Here is a 19,463-nt window from a genome sequence, read left to right on the forward strand (position 1 = left end):
CAGTGATTGCTCGAAGCCAACATGGATTTGTCAAGAACAAATCCTGCCAGACTAACCTGATCTCATTTTTTGATCAGGTAACCTCCCTTGTGGACTGTGGGAATGCTGTGGACATAATAGACCTCGACTTCAGCAAAGCTTTCAACAAAGTGCCCCATGATATCCTAATTAGCAAACTAGAATCTCACTCAAAGAGTGCTTATCAATGAGATCTTCTCAAACTGGGGAGAGGTAACGAGTGGGGTACCGCAGGGCTAGTCCTGGGCCTAGTGCTCTTCAACATTTTTATTAATGACTTCGATGAGAAGGTGCAGGGAATGCTTATCAAATTTGCAGATGACACAAAATTGGGCGGGATAGCTAATACCCTGGAAGACAGAAACAAAATTCAAAGTGATCTTGATAGGCTGGAGCGCTGGGCAGAAAACAACAGAATAAAATTTAATAGGGATAAATCCAAGTTCTGCATCTAAGAAAAAGAAACCAAATGCAGTTACAAGATGGGGGATACTTGGCTCAACAATACTACAAGCGAGAATGATCTTGGAATTGTTGTAGATTATACCCTGAATATGAGCCAATAATGTGATGTGGCTGCAAAAAAGGCCAATGCTCTTTTGGGCTGCATTAATAGAAGTATAGCTTCCAAATCCTGGGAAGTACTAGTTCCCCTCTACTCAGCACTGGTTAGGCCTCATCTGGAGTACTGTGTCCAGTTCTGGGCACCACACTTGAAGAAGGATGCAGACAAACTGGAGAGGGTTCAGAGGAGGGCAATGAAGATGATCAGGGGACTGGAAACAAAGTCCTATGAAGAGAGACTGAAAGAACTGGGCATGTTTAGCCCCGAGAAGAGAAGACTGAGGGGAGATATGATAGTGCTCTTCAAGTATTTGAAAGGTTGTCACAGAGAGGAAGGCTAGGATCTCTTCTCAATAGGGATGTACAAAACGACTTACCTGTTTCATTTCATGACATCCACGGTGGGGGGGGAGGTGCTCCGTCCCTCCCCCCGAAATCCTCGCCAGCCGGCTCTGCTCCATGGCAACTCCGCGGAGCTGCCAGCCAGGGCCACCCGCAGTGACATCCGGCCACTGCTGGGCTGCGCAGGGACGCAAATGGCAGCTGCTGTAGCTGCCGCCATTTGCGTCCCTTTTTTTCGCCGTGATAGGCGACGTAAATATTTACGTCGCCTATCACGGCCTCCGCAGGGGCGCAAATGGCGTCCCTGTGTTAGCCGTGATAGGCTACGTAAGTATTTACATAGCCTATCACGGGAAAAATTGTGAAGTGAATGGCGGCCGCAGACGCCATTCGCAAAGCAGCGTGAACGGCACCAGGTAGGTGCTCCGTTTTGCACGCCTTTCGTGGGATGGGGGGGCTTCGTTCCGCCACGGATTTTGGGGGGCCGAATGCACTGGCATTCAGCCTCACTGAGATCTGTAGCAGAATTCTCCGCCATCCCTACTTCTCGATCATCCCTGACTACAGGACACGGAATAATGGGCTCAAGTTACAGGAAGCCAGATTCCGGCTGAGCATCAGGAAAAACTTCCTGACTGTCAGAGCAATACAACAATGGAACCAATTATCTAGGGAGGTGGTGGGGTCTCCCACACTGGAGGCATTCAAGATGAGGCTGGACAGCCATCTTGGATTCCTGCATTGAGCAGGGGTTGGACTCGATGGTCTTATAGGCCCCTTCCAACCCTACTATTCTATGATTCTGTGACTTTTTCTGTTGAAACCTGCATAAGATTTTGCCCCTATGCATGTTTCTTACACCATCCTGGGATAGAGATCTTTATTTGTAAGGAGGAATGGGCAATGCGTTTTGACAGCCATGAAAATCCACCTTTTGATTTGTCAGCCTGTTCTTTTTATATGTGTGTTTGTACTTCTTTTCTTTTTAAAAGGAGGCATCAGATTCATGAATGGAGAATATACTCTCTAATTCAATCCCCATCGATCCCCACTAAAGCTTTAAGGGATAAAGCTTGACTTTATTTTTTAATTTTTTTAAAAAGGGTGAATGAAGCACAGTTGCTGACTCACTTGTAAAAAGGGCAGAGTGATGTGCGTACAACATGATTGCTCTTTGATCCCTTCCAACAGAAATAGTTTCCAACCAGCTCTTTTACTCTCTCAAGTGTTTTGCGTTCACAAGGGTGAGATTCCACCTTGCAACCTGGGGCAAGAAAAAAATAATTTCAGAACTGGCATCGATTGCCCAAGATCAGCTTAACCACACCAAAAAGGGACCACAGCAACGTGGGAGAGCACATGGTTTGCATGCAGAAGGCTAGAGGTTTAATCCTTGGCATCTCCAGTTCAAAGGATCAGGTCGGAGGTGATGGGAAAGTCCTTTGTGTAAGGCCTGGGGAAGCCACTGCCAGTCCGAGTAGAAAAGACAGAGTGAGCTAGATGACAGGCTGCTTTCTGTGTTCAACTTCTGTGATTCTACGTCCTTAACCCTTATAACATGATTTCCCTGCTTTGCCATCTTTTAAACCCATCAAAGGAAGCCACAGAGGAAAAAGAACGAACAGGCTACTTATTGATAAGCCACATAGGAGGGGGGTGAGTGGGATCACATTCATGAGAACAGCCTTCCCTGACCTGGCGACCTCCAGATGTGTTGGACTACAACTCCTGTTATCCCCAACCAGCAGCTATGCTGGCTGGGGATGGTGGAGGTTGTAGTCCAGCACATTTGGAGGGTACCAGGTTGTATTGCCATGCTGACTGGGATGACTGGAGTTGTACTCCAACACCTTTGGAGGACACCAGGGTGGGGGAAGCTGCCCTAGAATCTCCTTAGCAAATCCCATTCTCAAACAGCTATGATGATATGAGACACACATGGCCAGAAACTCTGAGAACTCCTTAGCCAATATCTGTGGTGTTCCTGTCCCTTTCTGCAAGAGCATCTTTTGCTACTGGCTGTGAACAGGTGTCAAGGGTAGGCATGGTTGGGTGCTTGCTGAGGGCCCACAGCCCAGCAGTGCCCCACTGACAAGAGCCCCCTGGACTTGTTCCTCCTCTTCTCCGTTGCAACCTGCTTATTCACCTGCCTCTCATCTAGCCCAGACAACGGTGGTGGTGAGGAGGAGGAGCAGGAGATGCCCCTGCCTACTTGCTCACTGGCTCTCTGCCGGTCAAGCAAGCAAGTGGAAGCAATGATGAGAAAGAGGATGAGGCACAGTAGCAGCTGCTGACAATGAGAATGCAGACCCAGTGAGGGACAGAGCCCATTGAGGATGTCCTGCCCAAGGACCCACAAACACCTGGAGCCAGCACTGGCTATGACGCCTGATTTAAGGCTGGCTCCTATGTTACCTTTTTAGAGTTGTGTTTTTGAAAACCCGTGTACTGAAGCAGCCAACTAACAGATGGAAAAAGATATTCATCTTTATAATGATAGATGGCCCCGATGTGAATACAAGATAATAACTGATTAACAGCAGCAACAAGAAAGAAATCACATTTATAATGGATTAAACCACTCTGAACTGCTCTATATTCATGACCTCAGTAACTGACATCTGACCTTTCCAACAGTATAAAGCTCCATGTCTTCAGCCATTTTCTGCCCGCATCTCTACTGAGGTGTCCAAACTTAAGTAGTGAAAAATAACTGTGGGAGTAGCTAGATATCCCAGTCGTTCTCCTGGAAGCCCCACATACCCATCTCTTGAGGAGCTCAGAGCCAGGCAGGGAATGGATGCCACAGTGGTGCCTCCCAGGTGGCTGCTCCAATGGCCCCTTTGCCCAGGGCTGACAGCAGCATTTGGCATCTTCAGGTAAGGCCCGCTAGTGACCACCCCACTGCCTGCTGCAGGCTTATCTGGCAACGGTGGCAGGAAAGCCACCTCCCATTTTGATTTCCCACAGTGCTTGATATAGGTAAGCCTAGAGCTTTTTATCTTTTTACTATTTTACCATTTATTGTTCATCATTCTGGAATCTGTTTAGATGTGGAGCGGTATATAAATGTTGTAAATAAAGACAATAAATAAAATAAAGACAATAAAGCTGGGGATGCAAGCAGAGCTGGTCTGACATTTTGCTGCCTGAGGTGAAGAACAAGATGGTGCCCCATCCCATTCCACGTACAAAAGCCAACTGGACTTGCAGTTGAATCTTTCTTCAACACCACATGGTCTACAGCTCCAGCACCTTGCTGCCGCCTCCCAGCAACTGCTGCTTGAGGTGACTGTCTCATTCTCCTTCATGGTAGAGCTGGCCATGAATGGAAACAGGCGGCTGTGGGGGGTGCACTGACAAGAGAATAGAGGCCACCCCAGGGCCCTTTGCTCACTGTGAAAGTTTGAGGCCTACAAAGGCAAAGGGGAAAAGGGTCAGGCTTAGAGGCCTGGAGCTTTTGTTGGGAGGGAGGTATCCCTGCGAGAAGTAGTTTCATTTCCCCAGTTAAGTTTCATTTCTTCAGGTTTGAAACAGTACTTTCAGTTGGGGGGGGGGTATAAAAAGAGAGAGTCAGAAAGACCAGAACAGTGAAAGCAGAGTTGGGGAGAAGGAGCAAGAAGAAGCAGCCTGGAGAAGTCTAAGTACAGCTAGGGTAAAGGAACTTGTGTTTTGCAACTTTTATTTTCTCTTAATACCTTTTGTATCACTTAGCTCTATTGTGTGAATATCTTTAGTTGTGATTTGTTTGCTTTAATTTACCAGTAAACTGTTGTGATTAAACCCTGTGTCTAGAGTGTCAGTCACCCCACACCTACAGCCAAAACCCCATGTTATTGGAAAGGGGAAGGTAAAAGAAGGAAGGTGGGACTCTTAAGAAGGCAAGAGATCCATAAGGAGTTGCTCAAGGGGTCCAGGTTATAAGGGAACCCTGACACCCACCCTTCTGTATCGCTTGTTGTGGTAATCTTCTTGGGGAAATAAGATGGGAAGCTGGGCCACTCCACCAGCCCTGCTGAGAGCCTCATTTATTTTTTTTCCTCGTCCCTTCCCATCCCTTCTTCCTTGTTTGTTGTGTCTTTTTAGATTGTAAGCCTGTGGGCAGGGGCTTCCTTGTTTACTGATTATATGTAAGTTCCTCTGAGAGCATTTTTGGCTGAGGGGCAGGATAAAAAAAATAAAGAAACAACTATAATCAGAACTTTGCTAAGCGGGTGAAGGGACTGCTGAAGGAGTAGTGTGTGAGACACAACTGACACACTTCCTTACTGCTTATGAGCACTTAGAGACAGGCAGTCATGGAAACAAACAACCCTAGAAACAAACCTTACACAAAAGCCTCATAAAATATGGCTCTATGAAATATGGCTCTTAATCCCCAGAACTTTAAAGCTTTTCTCTCAGCAACTTCTATTCCTTCATTGTGAGAAAGAGAGAGAGATGAAATATGCCAGATTAGAAATGCAGGCTTCAAAGAGAAAGGAGGAATGGGGCATTGGATCTGTATGCAAAAAAATGCCAAGGTGACAGCTGGTGCTCAAAACAAAACCGAAGGGAAGGGTTGCTTAATCAGCAGCAGGCATAAACAAAACCTTTGTCACCTGGAAATGCAGCTCTGCAAACTGCAGAGCCAGTAAGGGTGGTATAGAGGCCGTTGGAGGCATCGTGGGTGTCATCTGCAAAAAGCATGTGCCATTCCGTTGGCTCACTGGCCAGGGTGTGCAATTCTTCCCATCTGCAAAAAAATACATTCAGTAAAACAAATAAAGCACTGTAGCATAGCAGGAATTTAACGGTAACAGATTTCATAGTCCACAGCGAAGAGTTGGGAGCTATTTAAAAGAGCATGAAGCACCTATATGTACACGTAGGAAGCTGCCTTATACAGAGTCAGACCATCGGTCCATCTAGTTCAGTACTGTCTACACCAGGGGTATTGAGCCTCTTTCAGCCCAGGGGCTGAATCCAGTTTCAAAGAAACTCTGAGAAACTGCATTCTAGTGCTGGGTGGGCCCAAAGGGAGAAAGGGTGGGGCCAAAAATTCCAGTATATTTTAGTTTATAGCTCTTACTGTCAGTAATGAAGCCGTAGGAGAGGCATCTCGACCTTTTAGAAGGGGGAAAACGTGGAAAAGCTGGGAATCCACTCGACGATTGGTGGTTAAGAGAAAGGGGTGGGACCACGGAGAGGGGCATGGCCATCTGGGGAACCCAAATGGGTTGGATTAGGGCCCCAAGCTTGAGGTTCTGCACCCTGGGAGTGCACTGACTGAGAGCAGCACTCTGCAGTTTCAGGAATGGGTCTTTTCCTGCCTTACATGGGGATGCCAGGGATTGTACTTGGGAACTTTTGCATGCAAAGCAGGTGCTCCACCACTGAGGTACGGGAAGAGACAAAAAGTAGCCCAATGATCGCCATTGCTTTTCAGTTCTTAACAGATTTTTTAAAACATGAAGGGTGCAATCTTATGCACATTTAGTCAGAAAAAAGTCCTACAACTCCCAGAATGCCCCAGCCAGCATGGGTTGATTGGAGTTATAGGACTTTTCTCTGTCTAAATGTGCATAGGGTTGCCCCTTAGAACATTTTCTGTTCTTACAACATTTGCTTTAACAAATCATCTTCCAGCACTCAACTCTACCACTACACCACAACTACCAATACCAGACAGACACACACACACACTTCTAGTTTTATTTACAAGTGTGTAGAACTCTTCCCAGCAATGAGCTCCAACCTTGTGAACCATCTCCCCCACACCCAGCTCTGTCTCCATCCTGACCAATCCAACCATATATCTCACTGGAAGTCTTTTCTTCAGTCATTGAAGGTTAAATGCCAAACAATGGAACATCCCAGGTCTCCTGGCACTTCTAGAAGGCAGCTTACCTTGGGAAGCTGACTCCCACCGCAAACACTGCAATCCCCCTTTCTTTTAGCTGCCTGGCTGGTATTGCCACATTGTCCTGAGATCTCCCATCTGTTAGGATGATAAGGATATGGGGTACCGACGAATTCCTTCCCCCACGGAATCCTTTCCGAAGAATGTATTTCAGAGCAAGTCCTGTTTCTGTTCTTCCACCTCTGAGCAGAAAAAAAAAATTGGGGAAAATAAAGGCATTAACATTGTTCTGCTTTGTTTCCACCAGAATGGCCATCCTTCTCACAGGTACAACGCTATAATATCATTTGTCTGGAAAGTAAAGAGATGATGAAGACCATTATTGGGGTAAGGAATTATTTTATTTTGAATACTTTACCAAATAATTAAAATAATATCCTTGGTAATATAAGTGTGACCTCACACACCCACACACAAATATATATACTAGAGCTAAATATGTATCAGATGTATTATACTTCATGCTACAATTTTAGCAGCAAAAGAAGGGGATATTCTACTTTTTCAGTTTGTAGGAAAGCAAAAGAGGAGCCAAAACTTTTGGGGTGGTACATATTTATCTTTAATGTTATTTCCGTTTCATTTCTCTCCCCTTTGTCCACTGATTGAGAGCAAAAGATGTATATGGTTGGGTTTTTTAAAAAGTCATATAAAAGCAGACCAGAAGCCTTATACACTCAGCCATTATCACCATTTAGGCCTAACTACATATTACACACAGACATATATAAGGTGGCCAGTTACGGATCACCAAAAAAGAGGACACTGATTTGCATAACAGTGGCAAATTTATTTGTACAGATGCAAATTTAGAAATTATTATAATAGTTTAAATAGAAATACAGTACATCTCACCATAGTGTGGAAGACTGTGACCAGGTGACCTGTGTGCCTCCCTGTTCAGTCTCCTAGGTGCTAACTGTTGATGGGCAACTTCAAGGCTCCTGCTGTCCCTTCTTATGGTTCTTGGACCAGAGAGCCCTTCAAACAGAGGACTGTCCTCTATAAAGGAGCCCATATGGCCACCCTAAATATGTATAACTAAATCCAACAGTCTTCCCACACTCACCTAAGGAAAATCCACAAATTTTGGGACCAGGGCATTAACTCTCTCTGTTCATCACTTCTGTGCTCCAAAGTGCCCCACCCATTCAACTTTTCTTTCCAGACACCATCTGGTGCTTTGTCCTTTGGTACCTTTAAGTCCACCTCTGCCTGAATACAGGAAGAAGCAGTAGCTTCTTCTGCCCAGTTTCCTCCAGTCCTTTTGTCTGCCTCCTTTGCTTCCCCGCCTACTGGAATGAACTGAAGATCCAAGAGTTCTACAAAGCAAAGGGCATAGATAATGGATCAAAGGATCAAGGGAAGACAGACAGCAGGAACTGCATCCATCTTGACTTGCAAAACAGTGGCCACTTGAAAGGTACAAGGGAAATCTCCAGTTTTTCATTCATTTGATTTAACAGAAAAAAGCTACTTCCCATAGATCTGATCTGACTCTCAAGGTCAGATGACACATGCTCATCCTTTGGTGATCATAAGATCAAATGTTGACTTGTGTGTAGGGAGGAGCCATCATAGATGAAATACCAAAAGGCTTCCTTATCACTACAAACCCAATACTTGCCAGTGGAGGCACTTCACACATACAGCTGAGAGTCACTGGGTTCTAAGCTGTATATGTGCCATGATTCATTCTGCCCTCTTTGGGCTTTTCCACATGAGGTGTTTATTGTGCTCTCGTCATTCCTCACTAACAGTTCTTTACAGGTGCGTTAGATGACAACATGACCCTCCAGTTTTGTTTCTGTTTTTTAAGAGCATTTTCTCATGTTTTTTTTTAAGATTGGGAAAAAATCAGGTTTTTTTCATCCCGAAACAAGTCCCCGCTACTGTAAATGCATTATTCTGCTATACCACAGTGCCACCTAGAGGTTATATAGCAGAAGTTACAGAAAGGCAGGAAAGGAAAAGCTCTTTTTGCAGAGATCCAATCTCAATTCGGCAGAGAAACTGGAAGTAGATACAGCAGATTAACAGCCTCATCTAGAAAAGCTCTTTGTGGCAGTTGCTGTGTTGCAAAGATTTTTAAACATCTAGCATCCATTGCAGGTGCAGGTTCATCTCTGCCCCCACACTTCCACTCCAACATCTGCTACAAGTTAGGCTATGTGAGTCCCAGACATTAAGTGCAGTTCTGAGCAAGCCACTTGGATTTTTATGAACTGACCATCGGGTGTATTAGCAAAATGTTTTGGCCATCACAGAGGTTTTGTTTTGTTTTGTTTGCTGTGGGGAAACATGTGTTTAACATACAAGGAATTTAGACTGCGAGAAAGATGGAGAAAGTCTGAAAATGCTACAGTGTGGTAAAGCAAGTGTGCCCCCCCCCCACCTGCCAGCAATGGGACCAAAATGAGAATACTTCACTGTTACCACAATTGCTCTATGCCTTCATTCACATGTGCATGCAAATTCACATCTATACTCGCATCTATACATGTGTACACAAAATAAGATGAACTATTAGGATCTTTGGTGGAGGTGCAGTACAACACATGGCAGATTATGTGCAGTGCTAGAACCAAGTGAGGACATTCGCTCAAGAATACCAATAAAGATTAAAGTTCTTTGGAAAAATGGGCCTCAAAACGTCAAATGCAGTTCAATGTAAGTAAGTATGAAGTGATGCATGCACGTTGGGGCAAAAAAAAAACCCAAGTTATATGCTTTTCACATATATTAATCACATATATGCTGAAGGGAACTAAGCTAGCAGTGACTGACCAAAAAAGAGATCTTGGGGTTGTGGTGGACATCTCAATGAAAATGTCAATCCAGTATGAAAAGGGCAAATTCAATGTTAGGCATAATTAGGAAAAGAATTGAAAATAAAACTGCCAATATCATACTGCCCCTATACAAATCTATGGTGTGACCACACTTGGGATACTGCATACAGTTCTGGTCACCACACCTCAAAAATGATATTGTAGAGTTGGAAAAAGTGCAGAAAAGGACAATCAAAATGATCAAGGGGCTGGAGCAACTCCTCTATGAGAGAAGGTTACAACATTTGGGAATGTTTAACTTGCAAAAAAGGCAAGTGAGGGAAAACATGATAGAAATGTACAAAATTATGCAAGCTGTGAAGAAAGTGGATAGAGAGACATTTTTTCTCCCTCTATCATAATACTAGAACCCAGCTTCATCCCATGAAGCTAACTGGTGGGAGATTCAGGGCAGATGAAAGGAAGTACTTCTTCACACAGCACATAGTTCAGCTATGGAATTCACTATCACAAGATGTAGTGTTGGCCACCAATTTGGATGGCTTCAAAAGGGAATTAAACAAAATCATGGAGGATGAGGCTATCAATAGCTACTGGTCATGATGGCTATATATTACCTCTAGTATCATAGGAAGTATGCCTTTGTATACCAGTTACTGAGGAACACACGTTGGAGGGTGCTGTTGCACTCACACCCTACGTGTGGGTTTCCCACACTCAGCTTGTTGGCCATTGTGTGAACAGAACGCTGGACTAGATGGACCCTTGGTCTGATCCAGCATGGTTTTTCTTATGTTCCTATGTACTGCTTAGGGAAGTCTCCTCCTAATGGCTGAAGACATTACTGTAGGATTCAACCACATGGAAACATTTAATTAATTACAATTAAGTAATGCATTTAAAAAACAAAATAACCCTAAGATGCACACATCCAGGCTCCTCTTAGTATTTGTGCCATGTTTTAGGTTTCACGGTCTTGGCACTATGGCATTGATGGACAGAGACAGACAGACACACATCCTTTTTTATTATGATAGATGTGCAATTGAAATTTCCTTGGTGAAGGGAAAGCAGGCACAATTCTACATCAAATTGTATTCTAATTCATGCTGAATGTGAGAGGATGCCCCAAATGATCTGTATCTCCAGCCTTTTTGCTTAGATCTTTGGTTATAAAGTTGGCTCCACATCATACCCAGCTGCCCCAGACACTTGCAGACTATATACAGTACTAGTTCTAGAACAGTCATCCTTTTGTATTATATTTGATTGCGGAGCAAAGGAAATAGCCTATTTCCAGTCACAATTCCAACCAATTTTGTAATAAAACCTCTGTTATCTCCATCTGTTTTCTAAGCCTGTTCTGGGAGTTCTAAAGAGGGGCCATTTCCAGTTATCGTCTCTTAGCACGGCTTTTATTTCAAGTTAAAATAAATAGGGCAAAACCAGAATCGCAAAGTAAAATCCTCTTCGGAGCACAGTGTTCTTCCTCACTGTCACAGGCATACACTCTTGGTTCTGGGCCATGTTTATTCTTTAAAAAAAATAAAATAAACTGTATTGTCATTTCTTCATTTCCTAGTGTATTCGGTATTTGATCAGACTCACGCTTTGTGGTGCCTACTACTTTAACCTACACACTTCTCTTTGTACCAGCCTGTAATTCCAGTGCTCTAAACTCCTGCCAGAGCTGGCTTTGATCTTCTTAAAGTTTCTCCCTTCCTCCCTCCCTCCAGCGTTCTCTCTCTCTCAGGCCACATGTCAGGAATGCATCAACAGTTTTGCAGTAGCAGTCATATCTTCCCTGGCCAGCTGCATTTTGTCACTGGGCCTTGTTTCCACTTCCAAATGACTCAAACCGCTTAATAAGTTCATTTTTAAGTACTGCATTTTCTGATATTATCTTACTAGTGAACAGACCTGGCTTTGCATGGATTGGCATAGCCCTTAGTTTGATACAGTGAAGTCTTCAAGGAAGTTACACAACTGTCAGAGTTGGACACATTGTGCCCACCCCGTCTGAGTGAAGCCATGCCTTCTGAGGAGGGGTCTGTCCCTTCCTTTACCCTGAAGGGGGCTGCCCCTCAAGCAGCGAAGAGGGCAAAGGCATATCGTTTTGTCTCTTGGCCTACTAATCTCCCTGTCTTCAAACTGTATGGGCGGCAAAACTACATGCTCGTTAGGGAAGTGTGACCCTAGTGGATGAAGATGTTTTTGCAGGCTTCAACTATATGGTCACATTAAAATTGTTTCATGTATTTTAAAAACAAAATAACCCCAAGGTGCACAGCCATATGATCCCCTTGATGACTTGAGTGCCATTTCTTTGGTAGAAAAGCGGAGCATGAATCTAATAAATAAATACAACAGCGGTGGTGTGAAGAAGGAGTAGGAGATGACACTGTCTGCATGCTCATTGGCTTTCTGCCCGGCAAGCAAGGGGCGGCAATGATGAGGAAGAGGAGGTGCAGCGGGCGACAATGCTGGTGAGAAGGCAGAGTCACTGAAGGAGAGGGCCCATTGAAGGTGCCTCACCCAAGGGCCCTCAAAAACCTGGAGCTGGTCATGTGCATAAAATAGAATCATAGAATCATAGAATAGTAGGGTTGGAAGGGGCCTACAAGACCATCGAGTCCAACCCCCTGCTCAATGCAGGAATCCAAGTCAGAGCATCCCAGACAGATGGCTGTCCAGCCTCATCTTGAATGCCTCCAGTGTGGGAGAGCCCACTACCTCCCTAGGGAATTGGTTCCATTGTCGTATTGCTCTAACAGTCAGGAAGTTTCTCCTGATGTTCAGCTGGAATCTGGATTCCTGTAACTTGAGCCCATTCTTCTGTGTCCTGCACTCTGGGATGATCAAGAAGAGATCCTGGCCTTCCTCTCTGTGACAACCTTTCAAGTTTTTGAAGAGTGCTATCATATCTCCCCTCAGTCTTCTGTTCTCGAGGCTAAACATGCCCAGTTCTTTCAGTCTCTCTTCGTAGGGTTTTGTTTTCAGTCCCCTGATCATCCTTATTGCCCTCCTCTGAACCCTCTCCAGTTTGTCTGCATCCTTCTTAAAATGTGGTGCCCAGAACTGGACACCACAATACCTTCTGTTCATGGCAAGAATCCAGCAACCTTTTGCCTACGAGCAAAGAGTTGCTACAGATAAGGAGGGAAAAGGTAAAGATAGCTACCATGGGTAAAGGAGAGAAAGAAAAAAAAAAGAACAGGGTGGTCAAGAACAGGCACAAGCCTTAGTTTCTCCTGTTCTACACTCTGGCTTTTATTGAAGCCGTCACTGGCATCCTAGGTATTTTGGCCATTGAAACATCTAAGCTATAGAAACGGCAAACCATTGAGTGTGAAATACTAATTAGTTAAAATCATTTTCTTTCTCACACTCTGATCCTAAGCACATCCACTGGAAACAAGCCCTCCAACCCACTTGCACGTCAGTGTTTTTAAGACTGGGGTGTTAGAAACTGGCACTGCAGTCCACAGATGTTTAAAGTTAAACTATTTGCATTAAGAGCCATTGAATATCACTGAAGATATCAAGAAAATTAGCTGAAATGGAAGTATACTGGTTTGGGTTCAAATTACAAGGAAGAACATTTGGAATAAACCTTAGGAAGAACTTCCAGATGGTACAAGCTGTTCAAAAGCAGAACAGATAGCCTCCGAAGGGGGTGGACTCGCCTTTGCTAGAGGTTTTTAAGCAGAGGCCAGATGGCAACCTACCATGGAGGTTACAGTTGTGGATTTCCTGCATTGGCAGTGGGTTGGACTAGATAACCTTTGCTGCGCCTTCCAAATCTATGGGCAGTATCCAACAGTCACATTCCGCAAACTCAAATATTGCTAGCGGAGCTCTGATGAATCTTTCCGCTGTGAAAGTGGTTACCCATTAGTCTTGCACAACCCGTTGTGCAAATCATTGTGCAACCCAAGCAGAATCTACAAGCGGTTCCACAATGGCTAGCCCAACAGTTTACACAAGCATAATGCAAACCTGCTTGCACAAATGTAACATTAGCGGGATGCTTCTCTTGTGCATAATTCAGAGCCCAGTTTCCACTAGTGCGACGTCATTGACACAGTTGCCCTATGATTCTATGAAAGTGTCAGAATGCAAATATTCCTTGAGAACTATTTCTTATCACTGAGAGGATAAGATGAGAGGAAAAGAACACCATGGGGGTGGGAGGAATGTATCAATCTTACCTGAACACAATCTTCTTGAGCTTGTCTTTTATCTCCCACTTGGTGAAATGTGTGTCAAGGGAGAATTCCAAGTGAGGAGTGTTGCTGAACTGTATTGCTCCCACTCTGACCTGAAAGGATAGGATAAGGTCCATAAAGTAATTCAAGTCTATGCCCAACCACTGAGGCCGAAGAAGCTGAGGTTGATCAGTTCTATGAAGACCTACAACACCTTCTAGAACTAACACCAAAAAAAGACGTCCTCTTCATCATAGGGGATTGGAATGCTAAAGTAGGAAGTCAAGAAATCACCGGGATAACAGGCAGGCATGGCCTTGGTGTACAAAATGAAGCAGGACAAAAGCTAATAGAGTTTTGCCAAGAGAACATGCTGATCATAGCAAACACTCTTTTCCAACAGCACAAGAGGCGACTCTACACATGGACATCACCAGATGGTCAATATCGAAATCAGATTGATTATGTCCTTTGCAGCCAAAGATGGAGAAGCTCCATACAGTCAGTAAAAACAAGACCTGGAGCTGACTGTGGCTCAGATCATGAGCTGCTTCTTGCAAAATTTCGGCTTAAATTGAAGAACGTCGGGAAAACCACTAAACCATTCAGGTATGACCTAAATCATATCCCTGATGAATATACAGTGGAGGTGAGGAATAGATTTCAGGGATTAGACCTGATAGACAGAGTGCCTGAGGAACTATGGACGGAGGTCCGTAATCAGGAGGCAGCAACTCAATCCATCCCAAAGAAAAAGAAATGCAAGAAAGCCAAGTGGCTGTCTGATGAGGCTTTACAAGTAGCTGAGGAAAGAAGGGAAGCGAAAAGCAAGGGAGAAAGGGGAAGATATACCCAACTGAATGCAGAGTTCCAGAGAATAGCAAGGAGAGACAAGAAGGCCTTCTTAAGTGAACAATGCAAAGAAATCGAGGAAAACAACAGAATGGGAAAGACTAGAGATCTCTTCAAGAAAATCGGAGATCTCAAGGGAACGTTTTGTGCAAAGATGGGCATGATAAAGGACAAAGAAGGCAGGGACCTAACAGAAGCAGATGAGATTAAGAAGAGGTGGCAAGAATACACAGAAGAACTATACAGGAAAGATCTGAATGTCCCTGATAGCCATGATAGTGCGGTCACTGAACTTGAGCCGGACATCCTAGAGAGTGAAGTCAAGTGGGCCTTAGGAAGCATTAGTAACAATAAAGCTAGCGGAGATGACAGTATTCCAGCCGAGCTATTTAAAATCCTAAAAGATGATGCTGTTAAAGTGCTGCATTCAATATGCCAACAAATCTGGAACACTCAACAGTGGCCACAAGACTGGAAAAGGTCAGTTTACATTCCAATTCCAAAGAAGGGCAACGCCAAAGAGTGTTCAAACTACCGCACCATTGCGCTCATTTCACATGCCAGCAAGGTGATGCTCAAAATCCTACAAGCTAGGCTTCAGCAGTATGCGAACCGAGAACTACCGGAAGTACAAGCTGGGTTTCGAAGAGGCAGAGGAACTAGAGATCAAATCGCCAACATTCGCTGCATCATGGAGAAAGCAAGAGAATTCCAGAAAAACGTCTATTTCTGCTTCATTGACTACGCTAAAGCCTTTGATTGTGTGGATCACAACAAACTGTGGCAAATCCTTAAAGTGATGGGAGTACCAGACCACCTTACCTGTCTCCTGAGAAACCTGTACGAGGGTCAAGAAGCAACAGTCAGAACCAGACATGGAACAACCGATTGGTTCAAAATTGGGAAAGGAGTACGACAAGGCTGCATATTGTCACCCTGCTTATTTAACTTATATGCAGAGTACATCATGAGAAATGCTGGGTTGGATGAATCAGAGGTCGGAATTAAGATTGCTGGGAGAATTATCAACAACCTCCGATATGCAGACGATACCACCCTAATGGCAGAAAGCGAAGAGGATCTCAAGAGCCTCTTGTTGAGGGTGAAAGAGGAGAGTGCAAAAGCTGGTTTGAAACTCAACATTAAAAAAACGAAGATCATGGCATCTGGCCCCATCACTTCCTGGCATATGGAAGGGGAAGAAATGGAAGCAGTGACAGATTTTACTTTCTTGGGCTCCAAGATCACCGCAGATGGTGATTGTAGCCATGAAATTAAAAGACGCTTGCTCCTTGGGAGGAAAGCTATGGCAAACCTAGACAGCATAGTAAGAAGCAGAGACATCACCTTGCCGACAAAGGTCCGTCTAATCAAAGCTATGGTTTTCCCAGTAGTAATGTAGGGATGTGAGAGCTGGACTATAAGGAAGGCTGAGCGCCGAAGAATGGATGCTTTCGAACTGTGGTGCTGGAGAAGACTCCTACGAGTCCCCTGGACTGCAAGGAGGTCAAATCAGTCCATCCTAAAGGAAATCAACCCTGAGTGCTCATTGGAAGGACAGATAATGAAGGTGAAGCTCCAATATTTTGGCCACCTAATGCGAAGAGAAAACTCCCTGGAGAAGACCCTGATGCTGGGAAAGACTGAAGGCAAAAGGAGAAGGGGACGGCAGAGGATGAGATGGCTAGATAGCATCACGGATGCAATGAATATGAACTTGAGCACGCTCCGGGAGAGAGCGCAGGACAGGAAGGCCTGGCGTGCTATGGTCCATGGGGTCACGAAGAGTCGGACACGACTGAACGACTGAACAACAACAATTTTATGATGTTATTATGAGGTCTAGGAAGTAGGAACCCTTAGTATGTTTAATCAAGACCAATGGGAAATGAGCCAGTTAAATCCCTTGCACCAGCCAGAACTTCCCAAGTCTCCAATATTTTCATACATCCATAGAACAGGCCAACACTACACAAATTTCCCAGATTTTACATGGCACATAAAACGGGCTGGAAAAAAAAAAAAAGACCTTTATTAGGTTCCTGATGTGCTGGACATGTTCTCCCCAGTTTAAGCAGGCCTGCCACAGAATTCTTTGGTGGAAAGCAATTTTAAATGTCTCTAATAGAGCCCCCCATACACAATCAAGGGCACTGTGCAGGTCAACACCAGAAATTATGTTTTCTCCGATTATACAGATTTATTGTGTAGTGTATGTGTATCACAGGCATTGCATGCAAGCCGCATCTCAGTACAGCTGTCTAAACTGGTTGCCAAGCCATAGTCTGCTGAGCAGTGGTGGGCAGAGAGATCCTATGAAGTAGCGCTTACAACTACTGGGCCTTCTATAGCTTTATTTTAATATCATACTCTAGTTTACAATTATTGTTGCATTGAATCAAGGCATTGTTACTAGATGGCATAGGAGACCAAAAGAAATGAAGAGATTATGGAAGTGCTTCTGAGTCTGCAAAAAACTGGAAATCACTTATTAGGGCCATCAGCCAATTAAAGAAAAGCTGCATTCCTACACACACTTGCCTGAAAGTATGTCCTACTGAACTCAGTTGGACTTATGTCTGAGTGGACATGCATAACATTGCACTGTTAGGCTGCAATCCTATACCTGTTTTCCTGGGAGCAAGCACTTACTTGACAAATGGAACTTACTTCTGAGCAGACATGAATAGGATTGCACTGTTAGTCAATTAAGGCTGCAATCCTATATACACTTACCTGGGAGTAAGCCACATCGATTTCAATGGGCCTTAGTTTTGAGTAGCATGTATAGGATTGTGCTGTAAACTTGCATAAATGTGCACAATTATTTTGAAGAAAAAACATGATTTTTTGTTTATAGATTATTCTTGTGTCATGTATTTATTATTTTAAATATTTATATAGTGCCTTTAAGGACCATACAGCCTTTTCAAGGCAGTTAATACATCATAATTATAATAAAATCATATAATTATAAAATGCACAATCATTATAAAAACCATAAAACATGCCATCCAAAACAAGCAGAAAAATTATCATTTTTGTTTAAACATGCATAGGCTTGCAGCCTTAATTTATAAATTATAAAGATTCATATTCCTCCTTTCCACTGAAATAGAGATGCTCAAGATGCCTAACAATAGAAGAACAGAACAAGAAAATAACAAAATAGAAAATACAATAAAACAGTAAAAACAGAGAGAAGGGTAAACTCCCTTTCTAAAGCACTTACTATTTTGAAGGGGGGGAAAGAGTGTTTCCTGATTAAACACCGTTGTTGCTGATCTTTAAAAGATTTAGTTGATCAGTTGGTTAGATTAATTGATTTAAAAAGTTACTAAATAGTACAGCCCTACTACACATTAATAAATAACCACAGTGTCTCTGAGGTTAAGTGAGCAGAATTTTCTTATCAGGCAGGCTCAAGCTGTGATACATTTATTTGTTTGTTTGCATTTCTATACTGCCCCATAGCCGAAGCTCTCTGGGCGGTTTACAGAAGTTAAAACATTAAATACAATATAAAAAGTTTAAAAGCCATTTACAAAAATTATTTGTAATGCCTAATTTTCTTCCCAGTGCCAGATACGGCCATGTCATAATTTTCAAAGATGCATATTTGCTGCAACTTCTTCGATACTTTTAAGTTTCTACAATGTGGATTTCTTCAGGTCCAGGCAAGGGACCCATTGTACGTAACATAACAGTATACTTACCTTTTCTGGACTGACATCCAAGGCATCACAAAGCTTCATTGCTAAATATTTTGACCTTTCAAAGTTGCCTTTTCCAATGCTGTAAGATCCATCTAACAGAAACAAGACATCGACGGGGGCGGAGCAATTCATCCCTGGAAGAAGACAGGGGCATTCTATCACAACACATGGCAGTAATATTAAGAAGCCACATTGTTCCAGGAGAGGGGAGGATTGGCAGAGTGCAGGAGGAAGCATGCATGCTGAAAACAAAGACTAATATTGGTAATCCCTTTTGGTAAATTAGCAAGTGAAGGTCCAGGAGGGCATAAGACTTCAAGGTGGTAACTCCACTTATTAAACAAAACAAAAACTCTTTTCATTAAACATTCTCTCTTTTCTGTTCTCAATTGCTAACATTTACAACATCCAGTTAACATCCACAGTGGGTAGACTCAGATGACCAGTGGCCATGCAGAACATTAGCTACTTTAAGGATCGCTGCCTGGTGTCTGCAAGCACATGAAGGAAGCTGTCATGTGTAGCCTTTATCCATGTGTGTTTCTGACCAGCAGCAGTCCTATCACCCCAGCCATTCAGAAATCCAGGGAATTCGGGGGGCAGTAATCCTATGGGCTCCTTCACACGGAGCTTTTATTCTGCTATTGAGATTGCTTACTGAAGTTTGCAGGTCCTTTTCATGACATCGTGAACCTCCAGGGCACATCCAGAGGTATTTCCTGGTTTTTGTTGTTGTTGTTCAGTCGTTCAGTCGTGTCCGACTCTTCGTGACCCCATGGACCATAGCACGCCAGGCCTTCCTGTCCTGCTCTCTCTCCCGGAGTGTGCTCAAGTTCATATTCATTGCATTGGTGATGCTATCTAGCCATCTCATCCTCTGTCGTCCCCTTCTCCTTTTGCCTTCAGTCTTTCCCAGCATCAGGGACTTTTCCAGAGAGTTTTCTCTTCACATTAGGTGGCCAAAATATTTGAGCTTCAGCTTCAGTATCTGTCCTTCCAATGAGCAGTCAGGGTTGATTTCCTTTAGGATTGACTGATTTGACTTCCTTGCAGTCCAGGGGACTCGTAA

The 19,463-nt window shown here is 43.7% G+C and overlaps 1 protein-coding gene across 2 annotated transcripts in view; it reads right to left on the reverse strand.

The window, feature by feature from the left end:
• The window catches only part of VWA2 (von Willebrand factor A domain containing 2), a 65,222-nt gene that overhangs the window by 18,809 nt on the left and 26,950 nt on the right, over positions 1–19,463 (reverse strand). For both annotated transcript variants that reach the window (XM_084846148.1, XM_084846149.1), the window contains exons 4-8: positions 18,395–18,528; positions 13,830–13,939; positions 6,814–7,008; positions 5,526–5,659; positions 2,056–2,188 (exon numbers count right to left, since the gene is read on the reverse strand). In XM_084846148.1, coding sequence (XP_084702274.1) covers positions 2,056–2,188; positions 5,526–5,659; positions 6,814–7,008; positions 13,830–13,939; positions 18,395–18,528 — 706 coding nt within the window. The remainder of the gene's footprint in view (positions 1–2,055; positions 2,189–5,525; positions 5,660–6,813; positions 7,009–13,829; positions 13,940–18,394; positions 18,529–19,463) is intronic.

Source organism: Heloderma suspectum, chromosome 3 (assembly GCF_057233095.1).
Source record: "Heloderma suspectum isolate Gila_16-S chromosome 3, 16-S_ref, whole genome shotgun sequence".
Taxonomy (NCBI): Eukaryota; Metazoa; Chordata; class Lepidosauria; order Squamata; family Helodermatidae; genus Heloderma; species Heloderma suspectum.